This window comes from Ochotona princeps, chromosome 16 (genome assembly GCF_030435755.1).
Source record: "Ochotona princeps isolate mOchPri1 chromosome 16, mOchPri1.hap1, whole genome shotgun sequence".
Lineage (NCBI taxonomy): Eukaryota > Metazoa > Chordata > Mammalia > Lagomorpha > Ochotonidae > Ochotona > Ochotona princeps.
Window position 1 is genome coordinate 1,047,029 of NC_080847.1, and position 13,992 is coordinate 1,061,020.

Sequence of the window (13,992 nt, forward strand, 5' to 3'; positions counted from 1 at the left end):
TGCGAGGCTTTCTCACAGCTGGTGCTGCTGGCATGGCCACCAGGAAGGCGCCCTTGATGGCGGTTGGCAGGCCTGCTTTGTTCCCTGGCCGTCACAGTCCTGGCCGCTGCCGCTGTACCTTGTTCAGCCCGCTCCGAGTTCTGCCTTCTCCCTCCCTGGGAGGGAGCCCCGAGGGCGGCCTTCCCTGTGGGCTGTGTCCTTGCTGGGCGCTGTGCTGCGTGGGCTGCGGTTGGCAGTGCACGTGTCTCTGCTTTGCTGGAGTGCCTGGCTAGGGCTAGCGTTCTGACCAGCAGAGGAGGCTGGCCTCTCTCAGGGATCCCTCTCTGGGAGAATGCTGCTCCGCGTTACCATCACCGGGGCTTTGCTGCACGTGGGGTGGTGATTTTGAGTGGACGCAGTGGTGTGGACAGCAGACGGTCTGAGTGGTGGCTCACGCATGAAGGAAGAGGTGCTATCAATGCACACGGCAGCACTAGACCCTTCTCGGTGTTCGCTCAAGTCAGCAAGGCTGCCAGGAGCCCGGTGTGTGCTTCTCACGCCTTAGAGGTCGGGCTGGCCGGCCCTGCTGGATTCTGCTGTCCTCCCGCCTGGCCATGGGCGCTCCCATTGTGGGTGTGCTGAGCCTTCCCCAGAGCCTGTGTGGACGGTCCGTGAGGCACGCACAGCCCCAGGTTCGGGACTCGGCTGGGAGGCCCTGGGCAGTCCTCTCTTGAGTGCTCCGGGAGTGGTGAGACGGATGTCTTTATGTGGAAAGTGTTTGGTTCGCACTGGCCTCCAGCTGGCTGAAGTCAGCGGGTAGTTCTCACTGTTGAACTATCCATTTTCTGGTTTTAAGAGAAATGTGATGACTGTTTTAGTGAAATGCTTACAAATCACTTTTCTTTTCCATTTTATGCTTTTTTTTTAAACCTTGATTTTGCAGTGTTGTAACATTATTTCATTCTGAACAGAGGCAGATTACTTAGAAAGTAAGCTACAAACAAGTGACTTTGGGTGGTAGGTGTGTTAGGGTTCATTTCCCTGGGGTACACCTGGAGGGCTCCGCTCTGGCCCTCCCCGCTGGCCGTCCACCCCTACCCGCTGGCCGTCCACCCCTCCCCGCTGGCCGTCCACCCTTCCCCTCTGGCCGTCCACCCCTCCCCGCTGGCCGTCCACCCCTCCCCTCTGGCCGTCCACCCCTCCCCGCTGGCCGTCCACCCCTCCCCTCTGGCCGTCCACCCCTCCCCGCTGGCCGTCCACCCCTCCCCGCTGGCCGTCCACCCCTACCCTCTGGCCGTCCACCCCTCCCCGCTGGCCGTCCACCCCTACCCTCTGGCCGTCCACCCCTCCCCTCTGGCCGTCCACCCCTCCCCGCTGGCCGTCCTGCCCTCTGTCACTTGCTCACTGCTGCCTCTGGTGGCTCCTGTGGGAGGTGGCGGGCCGGCGTACCAGCTGCATTTGGGGTGAGGTCTTCCACGTTGCAGTTAATATATATTCTTTCTTTTTTAACTGATCTGTGTGAGTATTCCCATGCATTGTGTTTTCTGAAGTTATTTTTATTTCCATTTAAGGATTGATTTATTTGAAAGGCAGAGCTCCGAGAGAAGAGGGACGGATGGAGAACGTTTGTCTGCAGGTGGAGCTGACGGCCGGGGCTGGGCCAGGCTTTAGCCAGGAAGCTGGGGCGCCGTCTGGGTCTCCCCTGTGGGTGCGGTGGCCCAAGCACTCGGGCCTTCTGCTGCTCTCCCAGGCACGGTGCCAGGGAGCATAGTAGGGCAGCAGGCAGGACTCGGTCCTGGCTCTTGGCTCAGCACCACAAGCAGTAGCTCACTCGCTGTGCCACAGGGCTGGCCCTGTTTATAAAGATTGCGTACTATTAACCATACGGCTGTACAGTGATACATGCGCACACACAGACATTTGTTGTGATATTAACGTTGCATGGAGGCGTTGTTGCCTTTTATTTAAGATTATTTAGGAGTTGGTGCGGTGGCGTGGCGTTGTGGGTAAAGGCGCTGTCTGTGGCGCCACTTTGATCCAGCTTCCTGCTCATGTGCCTGGGAAGGCAGTGGAGGATGGATGGCCTAAGGATTTGGGAGACCTGGAAGAAGCTCCTGGCTCCTGGCTTATACCCATCCAGCCCCAGTCGTTGTGGCCATTTAGGGAGTGAACCAGTGGATAGATCTTTGTCTCTGAAACTCTGACTTTGAATCAATAAAGTACGTCTTTTAAAAATATACTTTAAAAATATTTATTATTTGTCTGGATGGCAGAGTTAGTCCACCTGTGTACTGTGTCAGTCAGTGCCAGGGGGCTGCGAGGCAGGGGTCCCGGGTGGGTCAGGCCAGAGCCAGGCCAGGAGCTGCACCCAGGTCTCGCGCAGAGGTGGTACTTGGGTTGGGAGCTGGATCAGAAGTAGAGTTGCAGTGTGAACCTGTGCCCATCTAACCCACTGTGGCACAATGCCAGCCTCTATTGTAGCCCTTTTAAAGCCCAGGGGAACCTCCTTGCACACAAACTTTTGCCTACATCATTAATTATCTCTTTTTTTTAAAATTATTTTTTATTGGAAAGGCAGATATACAGAGAGGAGGAGAGACAGAGGAAGATCTTCTGTCTGCTGATTCAATCCCCAAGTGGCTACAACAGCTGGAGCTGAGCTCATCTAAAGTCCGGATCCAGGAGCTCTTCCAGGTCTCCCTTGCAGGCACAGGGTCCCGAGTCTTTGGGCCGTCCTCGACTGCCTTCCCAGGCCACGACAGGGAGCTGGATGGGAAGTGGGGCTGCCAGGATAGGAACTGGCGCCCAGATGGGATCCCGGCACGTTCAAGGTTAAGACTTAGGCGCTAGGCTACTGTGCCGGGCCCTGATTATCCCCTCGGGATGAGTTCTTATGAGTGAGCTTAGTGCTTTGAGAGGAATGGAAGTGCCCTCTGCCTGTTTGCTGTGCGGGTGGGTGGAGCAGTTGGTGTTGCTGGGTGAGGAGGTAGTCCCTCTGTGCCACTGGAAGTGTGGACAGCATGCTGCTGTTGACATGAGCCAGTTTGAGAACAGGTGGTGTGATGTCATGGGGGAGTTCATTTTGAGCTCAAGCCTGTGCTGCACAGATGAGATGTGGGCAGCTGTCGTAGCTCTTCCCAAGTGCAGTCCCACGGGGGGCTGGCGCGTGTCCCTGCAGGGGGGCCCTGGGGTCTGGATGATGGTGCTGCCCAGTTGACTGGGTCCTGTACATGCGGGTTTTAGGGATTCTCTCAAAACCCCTGCGGGGTGAGCACCACGTTTCTCTTTCGCAGCTGAGGGTCTCGAGCCCATATGGGAAGGAGGCTCCTGGCAGGCCTGGGTCCCGCTCCTCACTGGCGCCTGACTGGGGCTGGCCTTAGTTTTAATATGGAGAGAATGGGCCTGGCATGGTAACCTAGTGGCTGAATCCTTGCCTTACGTCTGCTGGGATCCCACATGGATGCCAGTTCATATCCCGCTGCTCCACTTCTCATCCAGCTCCCTGTGTGCCCTGGGAAAGCAGAGGACGACGGCCCAGAGCCTTGGGTCCCTGCACCCGCGTGGGAGACGTGGAAGAAGCTCCTGGCTTTGGCTCAGCTCAGTCCCGGCTGTCGCAGCCACTTGGGGAGTGAACCAGCAGATGGAGGCTGTTTCTGTCTTATCTCTCCTCTCTGCCTTTCCAATAAAAATAAATTTTTGAAAGAAATTGTGAAGATAATGTGTCTGTGTGTGTCATACTGTCCTTCCGCGGCCATATGACACACGCATTGTGCAGACAGTGTGACGAGGACGTGGTGAAGGAACTACGAAGTGTGTCCCATTGTTTTATGTTTATATATGTGGATGAAAGGCTTATGTATTGGGAAGGCAGAGAAGGCTGTGCCTCTGTTTTTGTGGCTCACCTGGGTTAGGCCAGAGCCGGGGCATGCTGGCGGTGTAGACGCTCCCACAGCACCAGTGCCTGCGCCTGGCTTCAGACTCGTGTCTTTGGTGCCTGGGACCCAGCTGCCTGCCGAGGCCTGGTCCGAGTGTTTGGGCCGCTGTCCCGGGGCTGAAGCGCCGGCTTGGCTTGCAAGTGGCCGTGACAGCCGTGTGCAGCGTGAACCACTGGGTGGAAGATCTCTCTGTCTGCTCTTCTCTCTGTAACTCTTACAAATAAATCAATCTTAGGAGAAAAAAAAACAAGAACCCAACACAGATTTTGCCGTTTTGCCTTCTCACAGCCCCCACCCCGTGGTTTGCTGGCGCTCCAGCTCGTGAGTCAGCTTGTTTTGCCGGCCCGTCTGTGTGTTAGTGATGTGTCTGCAGTCCTGCGCCGTGAGGCTGTGGTAATCACCTGTGACCTAGGCCACTCGCAGTGTCTGGGTGAAGCGGACGAGTGGAATTGGGAACCCGTGTCACGAGCCAGGTGACTGCTGGAGGCAGTTTCTGCGTGTCGCCTGCTGCGTGCTCCTGTGCCTGTCGGGCTGCTGAAGGCCCCGCGTGGCCAGGCTTCGGTTTCTCAGAAGAACCTGTTGTTGCCACAGGTTCTTCGGCAGCTGCCGCTTCCCCGAGCCCTCCTGTCCCCTTCCGGGTGTGGTCAGGGCAGGTGAGGGAGTGTCGGGTCCATCTTCAGATGCTGCTTGGTCTGCAGCACACGCTCACCTGCAGGCACCATCGGAGCCAGGCACCGTGCTGCCAGGCGGGGGGCTGCAGGTGGAAATGAGAGGTTGCCTTTGCCTGCAGGGCCTGAGGGGGGCCTCACATGGGGGAGCACCTCACAGCCTCCGCCTGCATGGAGGCCCCACAGCCTGGCCAGGCCCGCTAGCAGGTTTGCTTTCTCTGTGCAGCTCACCTGGACTTCCAGTGACCGCAGGATTTTGGGGTGGCCTTTTGTTCATCTGCCCCATATCTGTGGAGGAGCAGGCAGGCAGGTAGGTGAGGCTGGGGCCGCCAGGCTTCCAGGGAGGGGCCTCGTGCAGGGGCAGGCGCAGCGGGGCCTGGTTGGTGCTGAGACCTGAGCAGGGGGTTCTGGCCTAGGCCAGCTGTGGCCCCTCGCCTCTTGAAGGGCTCAGTGGTCCTCGCACACGGGCCCTTGGGGCCCAGCTGTCCTCTAGGGCAGTGCCATTTCTGTGACCACTCCCCACATGTCCCATGTGGATGTTTTCAGGTGGCTTTTAAGGAGATAGATAGAAGAAATTAAATCCCTTTAGAAACTGTGGCTCTGGTGCACAGATACTGAGCATTTTGAACACATCCTTAGGAAGCACATGGTTGTTGGCCTGTGAACTGAGGAGCAGGTGGAAGAAGATGGGGCGTGTGAGGGAGACAGCAGGAGGCAGGGCACGTGGGGCCCACTGTGCCTTCTTTCGGAGACCTCTCACAGGGCGTCCTCTGGTACGAGGTGTTGACGCAGCACCAGCAGCACCTGGGACTGCGAGGCATCTGCAGCACGTGGCACACTCGGGTCCTGCTTGGTGGCAGCTTCAGGGTGAGAGCCAGCCTGCCCGCAGGTGCCTGTACTCGGGGGCGGCAGACGGTGACCCAGGTCAGATGTCCTGGAACTACAGTTGGAGGCACGCCCCTCCCTCTGGCCGGCTCACAGGCCCGAGGGCTGACCGTGGGCTGCTGCTTGCTTTAGGCCCTGGGTATTTTGAGACAGAGGGGCTGTTTTATTCATTTAATCCTGAACCTCGTTAAATTGTGGTGGCATAGTTGTAAACTTTGCTGTCCCAAGTGCAGGAGTTGTCACAGTGAGCAGAGGGAACCCCCAAACCACTGCCCCCTGAGTGTGGAGAGGGAACCCCCAAATCACTGCCCCCTGAGTGTGGAGTGGCCCTCAGGGATGGCGCCGGCTGCGCAGGGGCGAGGAGGGGTGCCCCGGGTGGAGCGGGCTGCCCAGGCTGCGCAGGGGTGAGGGGTGCCCCGGGTGGAGCGGGCTGCCCAGCCTGTGCAGGGTGGCGGTGAAGAGCAGGAGTGTGGCTCACTGAAGTCGCATCTGGGCTGGGCACCTCCTGCTTGCCTCCCGCACATGCAGCTGGGCCTGCGGCTCTGTGGGTGATGGTGAGTCAGAGAGCACTTGAGTGGAGCTGGGAGGGTCACGTGGAACACATGGACTTAGCCAAAAATAGCCCAAAACAGCATTTCTGGGAAACGCCGTAAGGCAGCTTTCAGTGTCAGCACGGGGGCCAGAGTCAAGATAAGGCTGCTTGGGAGAGTGAGCATTGGAAAACGTGTGTCTGTCTGCCCCGCGCTGACCTGACCGTTCTGCCGCACAGACCATGCACTGCCCCTCCGTCTGCAGCTGGCCACAGTGGCCCTCCGTCTGCAGCTGGCCACAGTGGCCCTCCGTCTGCAGCTGGCCACAGTGCCCTTCCGTCTGCAGCTGGCCACAGTGGCCCTCCCGTCTGCAGCTGGCCACAGTGGCCCTCCGCCTGCAGCTGGCCACAGTGGCCCTCCGTCTGCAGCTTTTCCTGAGAATCCCCAGGGAACTTTTTGTTTTAGTTTGCCATTTTTTTTTTTCAGTTTAGACCCTGGACGTGGCATCATTTTGGATTGGAATCAGTGAGGAAGACACTGGTGGAGGGGGAATCAGTCTCCCTTCTGGGAGTACTGAGTGAAGGGAGGCATTGCTGCTGTGGGCACCCCTCCTCTGGGCACTTACTATGGGCACTCCTGCTCTGGGCACCCCTGCTACTGTGGGCACCCCTGCTGTGGGCACCCCTGCTGTGGTCCTCTAGTGCTCCCATTTGGCAAGTTGTGTTCCTCACCCCAATCTGCTCTGCAGTGGGCTCAGTCTGATTTTCCTGGTGACTCCTTGGGGAGACATGGGAGGGGCAGGAGGCATGTGTGTGAGAGCTGTCTGGTGCTGCGGGCTGTCCCTCCTGTCCCGGTCTGTCCTCTAGCACTGGCCTTAGCGTGATGTGCTATAGGAGCTGTGAACACCTGTGGGTTCCTGTCAGCCCAGACAAGGTAGAGTTGGGGGTGTCACTCAGGTGTGGTTACAGATGTGTCCCAGAGTAGCTGTTGCTTTGGGGAGCTAACAGTCTTTGAATGGGACCAGTTTGGCGCAGCACACGGTCCTATATCAGACTTGCCCCAGGATCAAGTCCTTGTTCCTGATCCTGACCCCAGCTTCCTGCCAAGGGATAAGCTGGGGGTAGCAGCGATGGCTCACATGCCCCAGTCACTCACACACCCATGGCTCCCATCCAACAGATGCTGACACACCTGTGGCTCACACACCCATCACTTAGACCGCACAGTCGCTCATGCACCCATGGCTCACACCCAGAGTCGCTCACACCCCATAGTCGTCCACACACCCATGGCTCACGCCCAGAGTCGCTCACACCCCAGAGTCGCTCACACACCCATGGCTCACACCCAGAGTCGCTCACACCCCATAGTCGTACACACACCCATGGCTCACACCCAGAGTCGCTCACACCCCATAGTCGTCCACACACCCATGGCTCACACCCAGAGTCGCTCACACCCCATAGTCGTACACACACCCATGGCTCACACCCAGAGTCGCTCACACCCCATAGTCGTCCACACACCCATGGCTCACGCCCAGAGTCGCTCACACCCCATAGTCGTCCACACACCCATGGCTCACACCCAGAGTCGCTCACACCCCAGAGTCGCTCACACACCCATGGCTCACACCCAGAGTCGCTCACACCCCATAGTCGTCCACACACCCATGGCTCACGCCCAGAGTCGCTCACACCCCAGAGTCGCTCACACACCCATGGCTCACACCCAGAGTCGCTCACACCCCATAGTCGTACACACACCCATGGCTCACACCCAGAGTCGCTCACACCCCATAGTCGTCCACACACCCATGGCTCACACCCAGAGTCGCTCACACCCCATAGTCGTACACACACCCATGGCTCACACCCAGAGTCGCTCACACCCCATAGTCGTCCACACACCCATGGCTCACGCCCAGAGTCGCTCACACCCCATAGTCGTCCACACACCCATGGCTCACACCCAGAGTCGCTCACACCCCAGAGTCGCTCACACACCCATGGCTCACACCCAGAGTCGCTCACACCCCATAGTCGTCCACACACCCATGGCTCACGCCCAGAGTCGCTCACACCCCAGAGTCGCTCACACACCCATGGCTCACACCCAGAGTCGCCCACCCCGAGGTCCTGTTTGTGTCTGGGGGTCCTGGTTTAGCCCTGGCTGTTGTGGACATCGTGGGAGGGAAGCTGCGAGGGGAAGGGCTGTGTGAGCGTCTCTTCCACCTTTCCAATACACAAGATAACACAAGGCTCTGGGACGCTTTATGCGTTGGATGACAAAAGAAAAATCTAAGAAAAATCACCCCATTTAGTTAATTTGCAAATATGAGTAATTACAGCTGTTAGCATCTTGTGGTGCGTCAGGAGACATGGCTTTCTGGAGGAGCAGTGTGTAGCTGTCCTGTACCGAGTGCCATCAACTCCGGTTGACCAGCCCTGCCAGGAGCTACCTCCATGCCTTAGCAGCAACTTGTGTCTGTTAACCCGTGTGCCCAGTGGGCTGGCTTTCAAAAACTGGGGACAGAGGATTGGTGTCCTTGTTTGTTGCTGTGGCTGCCCTGTGGCAGGTCACAGTCTACGGGGCTGCCATCAAACCTCCTCACTGCCTGCCTGAGACCCACACCCGGACTCCTGGGCAAGCCCATTGCTTGGGAGTTGTGGCTGTTCCTGTTGTCCTGGAGGGAGGGAACAGTGAGCATGCAGGCTGTGAGAGGCGCAGGGTAGTGGGTCGGGGTCAGAGGCCCAGGGTAGTGGGTCGGGGTCAGAGGCCCAGGGTAGTGGGTCGGGGTCAGAGGCCCAGGGTAGTGGGTCGGGGTCAGAGGCGCAGGGTAGTGGGTCGGGGTCAGAGGCCCAGGGTAGTGGGTCGGGGTCAGAGGCCCAGGGTAGTGGGTCGGGGTCAGAGGCCCAGGGTAGTGGGTCGGGGTCAGAGGCCCAGGGTAGTGGGTCGGGGTCAGAGGCCCAGGGTAGTGGGTCGGGGTCAGAGGCGCAGGGTAGTGGGTCGGGGTCAGAGGCCCAGGGTAGTGGGTCGGGGTCAGAGGCCCAGGGTAGTGGGTCGGGGTCAGAGGCGCAGGGTAGTGGGTCGGGGTCAGAGGCCCAGGGTAGTGGGTCGGGGTCAGAGGCCCAGGGTAGTGGGTCGGGGTCAGAGGCGCAGGGTAGTGGGTCGGGGTCAGAGGCCCAGGGTAGTGGGTCGGGGTCAGAGGCCCAGGGTAGTGGGTCGGGGTCAGAGGCCCAGGGTAGTGGGTCGGGGTCAGAGGCCCAGGGTAGTGGGTCGGGGTCAGAGGCGCAGGGTAGTGGGTCGGGGTCAGAGGCCCAGGGTAGTGGGTCGGGGTCAGAGGCCCAGGGTAGTGGGTCGGGGTCAGAGGCGCAGGGTAGTGGGTCGGGGTCAGAGGCGCAGGGTAGTGGGTCGGGGTCAGAGGCGCAGGGTAGTGGGTCGGGGTCAGAGGCCCAGGGTAGTGGGTCGGGGTCAGAGGCCCAGGGTAGTGGGTCGGGGTCAGAGGCGCAGGGTAGTGGGTCGGGGTCAGAGGCGCAGGGTAGTGGGTCGGGGTCAGAGGCCCAGGGTAGTGGGTCGGGGTCAGAGGCCCAGGGTAGTGGGTCGGGGTCAGAGGCCCAGGGTAGTGGGTCGGGGTCAGAGGCCCAGGGTAGTGGGTCGGGGTCAGAGGCGCAGGGTAGTGGGTCGGGGTCAGAGGCCCAGGGTAGTGGGTCGGGGTCAGAGGCCCAGGGTAGTGGGTCGGGGTCAGAGGCCCAGGGTAGTGGGTCGGGGTCAGAGGCCCAGGGTAGTGGGTCGGGGTCAGAGGCCCAGGGTAGTGGGTCGGGGTCAGAGGCGCAGGGTAGTGGGTCGGGGTCAGAGGCGCAGGGTAGTGGGTCGGGGTCAGAGGCCCAGGGTAGTGGGTCGGGGTCAGAGGCCCAGGGTAGTGGGTCGGGGTCAGAGGCCCAGGGTAGTGGGTCGGGGTCAGAGGCCCAGGGTAGTGGGTCGGGGTCAGAGGCCCAGGGTAGTGGGTCGGGGTCAGAGGCCCAGGGTAGTGGGTCGGGGTCAGAGGTGCAGGCCGCTGTGGCAGCTTTCCCTCTATGCATATTTCGTTTTTTCCTAGGCCTCTTTGGGTAAACTTCAACATCTGTGTCTTTCTGTAATACTTGAAATTTATGTTAAATTGTGACTGTGAAGAAGTTAAAACCTTTACAATTTTTATTCCTCTAAATCCTACAAGTAACTGTTATATTTTGGCTGTAAAACTTTTGGGCACTGAGAAGGAGGGAAACGAAGAAATTACTGCAGCTCTCCATCGGTCCGGGGAAGTCTGCTGCGTGGAGAGTGTGGCAGTGTGGAATTTTCCAGGCCCTGCTGGGCCACTCCATGTGCAGATCCCCTTTGCATGAGAGTGGAGGATTATGCTCCTACCTCTGGGTGGCTTCTGTAGTGATGGAAAGATGATCATCTCTGTCCCCACAGGTTACCCCGAGGACCGAGACCCCCGGCCATAGTGGCAGCCACAGCCTGGAGAGCGCGCTGCGGACGTCTGCACATTCCACTGAGGAGCCACTGCCCAAGAGGCCGCTGGGGAAGCACGGCAAAGGTGCGTGTCCGTGGGGATGCTCGGCGTGGCTGTGTAGCCCGCAGCGTGCCAGGAACCTGCAGCTGAGCTCTGGGGCCCCGGACGGCCATGCGCTTTTGGCTGTACAGATGCCCTCTGCTCACACTGCCGCTGAGGGAATCTGGTTTGCTTGCACTGCATTTAAATGCACACAGCTTCGTTCAGGTGGCAACTGCCAGGCTGGGCGGGAGTAGCAAGTGAGAGAGAGGCTGTGGTGGTGGTGGGTGAGGCACGTACATGGCCTTCTCTAGTCGCAAGGCTGGGCTAGCTGGAAAGGAGAAGCACTGAAGGGTTAACTGGTCCCAGTTCAGTGAGGTAGTCATGAAGTCTGTGCCTGGGGGAGGCCCTGGGGTCCCGAGGCTGGCTTTCTGCCTGTGCGGCTGCTGCTGTCTCCTACCACCAGGCCTGGGCGCTGCCCCTCACCGTGGCACAGGAACGCCACAGTCGGAGGTCAGCAAGGCCACCTGTGCGTGAGGTGGAAGCGCAGGAGCCCCTTGTCCGTGCCTGCAGCCTGTGCCTGACGCGCGGGCTGCGTCCTCACGTCTGTGCTATCTGCCTGACTCCTCCAGGCGGGGAGCAGGCACTTTGTGCTCGTGCGGCGCTGTAGGTCCAGGCTGCCGCCTGCCCAGTCCTTTGCCCAGGCCTTCCTGCAGGGTGGACCTTGTCGCGCGTTGTTGTCTGGGGCCTGTGCCGAGAGCCCGGAGGCAGCGTGCGCAGTCGGAGCCCTGGCTGTTGCAAGGCTGCCCTTGTCCCCTCACAGAGCCGTCACCCTGGGGAGCACCTGCAGCCTGCGCCCGTCTGCTCTGGGGTGGGAGCCGCGCCTTCTGTGGGGAGGGTGCTGGTTCGCTGCCTTGACCCTGCCACCCCGTCCCTTGGTTCCACAGGGCAGCACTGTGTGCGGTCGGCTCTGCCTCCCCCGGGGAGGCTCACGGCTGTGTGTTGTGAAGGTGACGTACTTACACTGCACAGGACGGCCCACCAAGGCCTAGCCCACTCCTGTTGCTCTCAGTGGGCGTGTTGACCCTGACCCTGGCCCTGACATCACACAGCCCTGGGGCCCTGGCTGAGTCACAGTGTCTTTGCAGGTGAAGCTGGGAGCCTGAGGCAGAGCTCACCGGGCGCCTCGCAGGCCAGGAGCGTGGGGCTGACCGACCCCTCATGGCCAGTCCTGCCAGGGGGCTTAGAGAAGCTCCCACAAGGCCTATACTACGGGGGGCAGGAAGGAAGTTCTGTGACTGTGTCCTGGGAACCTGTAGTCATTGTACCTTCTTGAAGTTCAGTTTTGGCAAGGCAGTGGCCCTGGTAGAACTTCAGTCAGCTTCATTTGCCAGGTAGTTCTGAAACCTGTGCTCCCAGCACCCCGATGGTCGCCATCACCAGATGGGGCAGGTCGTCTCCCTGCCTGCTTGTCTTTAAGGTCAGTCGTCAGGGCTTCCGTGGCACACGCGGGCGAGACAGCAGGATCTCTGCACTGTGGTGCCAGGTGGGGGCTGGTGCCCGTCTGGACCACTTAGGACTCTCCCAAGAGCCTCTCAGTGCCTGACGCCACACTGGCAGCAGGAAACAGCTGGGGGCGGGCAGCTTCCAGTTTGGAAGTTGGCAAATGCTGTCAGGCAGGGCCTTCCCAACCGCTGCCAGTTGCCAGTCATGTACCCGAGCACCCTCACCCCACCCTATAATATGGTGTTAGGGTTTGGACATCTGTGGGAAGAAAGTGGAAGGCTGGTTCACTCCACCTGTGTCCTCAACAGTCGGAGCTAGGCCGGTCGGAAGCCAGGACCTTCTTCCAGATCTCCCATATGGAGTCAGCAGCCCAAGGGCTATTCTCTGCTGCTTTCCCAGCCATGGGAGGAGTTGGATGGGAACGGAGCAGCCGGGACACACAGCCGTGTGAGACACCTGTGTGGGATGCTGGCGCTTTCAGATGGAAGATGAGCTAGTTGAGCCGTTGCACCGGCCCCTGCCTCGTGGCTCCCTGAACCAGCCTTGGTTTCCCCCTCTTGGCGCAGAGAGGTTCGCTTCTGCTTAGCTTGGCGACAGCTCCAGACACGGCGTGCCAGCGTACCTCATGCCCCTTCTCTGGCCCTGTCCACAGTTTTATCTGTTAATTTCATTCAGAAGACAGAGGCTGCAGTCTTCAGGCTGCTGGCATGTCATTCACCAGGTACACATGAGCTCTGGGCCTGGCTTCGGGCACACTGGGAGTCCAGGACTCGGGAGCAGAACGTGCGTGGACCAGGGCCGGGGCAGAACGTGCATGGACCCAGGGGCAGCGCTCCACGAATCTCACCTGTTGAGCGGACTTCAGCTGCCCTCCTGGGAGCTACGTGGATGCTGCGACTAAGTTGCTGGTCCAGTGCCGTGGAGACCAAAGAGGTCATGGAATTGAAAACAATTTCCTGAGCAAGTGGAAATGAGTGCTGTTAGAGGGTTGCCAGGGTCTCCAGGGACCTGAGGAAGACAAGGACTGGGGAAGGTGCTGAGGCCGCCTCAGTCCGTTGGGACACGTGCCAAGGAGGCGAGCTCCTCAGGCGTGAGAGATTGTTCCCGTTTGACAGCAGACTCGCTGTTGGTGGGCACTGGGGCACCTTGAGGGAGCAGGAATGACAGAAGGGGTGCCAGGAATGCCTGGTTCTCCCACACAGCCTGTCTTTCTACAGTTACTTATAAAGAGAGGTTTTTTGTTTTGTCTCGTTGGCTTGTTTGGCGACAGAGGGAGAGAAGAGATCTTTCCAGGTTCACCCGTCCAGTGGCTCCAAGAGGAGCCAGAGAATCCATCCTGGGCTCTCAGGTGGGATACCAAGCCCGAGGCCTTGGGCCATGTTCTCCTGCTGTCCCAGACACGTCAGCGGGACAGCCTTGTGGAGCTGTCACAGGCAGAGCTCACTCACTGCGCTGGCCTCGGGCCGCAGATCCTGCCGAGGATGACGTGGGAATGAGACACAGCGAACTTGCTCTGGAGTTCAGAGGGGGAACTGAATGTGGCCAGTGCGTACGAGTGACTTTCTGGACGTGAGGAGGCAGTGGGTGTTGGTCAGGAGAGAGGGGACACACACAGCCCCAGCCCTGCTAGGCACCAGCCTGTGCTGGCAGGCTCACGGCGGATGGAGCCACATGCAGCAATCTGCCTCTGCACCGCCCTGTTCCCTGCTTGGCCTGTGGCAGCAGATGACTAGAACATGGGCAGGCAGGAGGCGGGTGTGCTGAGAGCTGCCCGAGCAGGGTTCATTCCAGAAATGTGCATGCGCTCAGGCACCTGCTGGAAGTGCCCGGAAGTGCCCGGAAGTGCCCGCCGTTTCCCGCATCATAGCCCCAAGCAACAGGCAGCATGGACTTCACTGACGGGAACGTGTTGCAAGAAAAACGACATTTGGCAATTTTGCTGTTGCACAACA

The 13,992-nt window shown here is 59.7% G+C and overlaps 1 protein-coding gene across 1 annotated transcript in view; it reads left to right on the top strand.

Moving 5' to 3' along the window:
- The window catches only part of ZCCHC14 (zinc finger CCHC-type containing 14), a 43,807-nt gene that overhangs the window by 10,802 nt on the left and 19,013 nt on the right, over positions 1-13,992 (top strand). Inside the window, exon 2 of the mRNA XM_058674549.1 lies at positions 10,456-10,579. Coding sequence (XP_058530532.1) covers positions 10,456-10,579 — 124 coding nt within the window. The remainder of the gene's footprint in view (positions 1-10,455; positions 10,580-13,992) is intronic.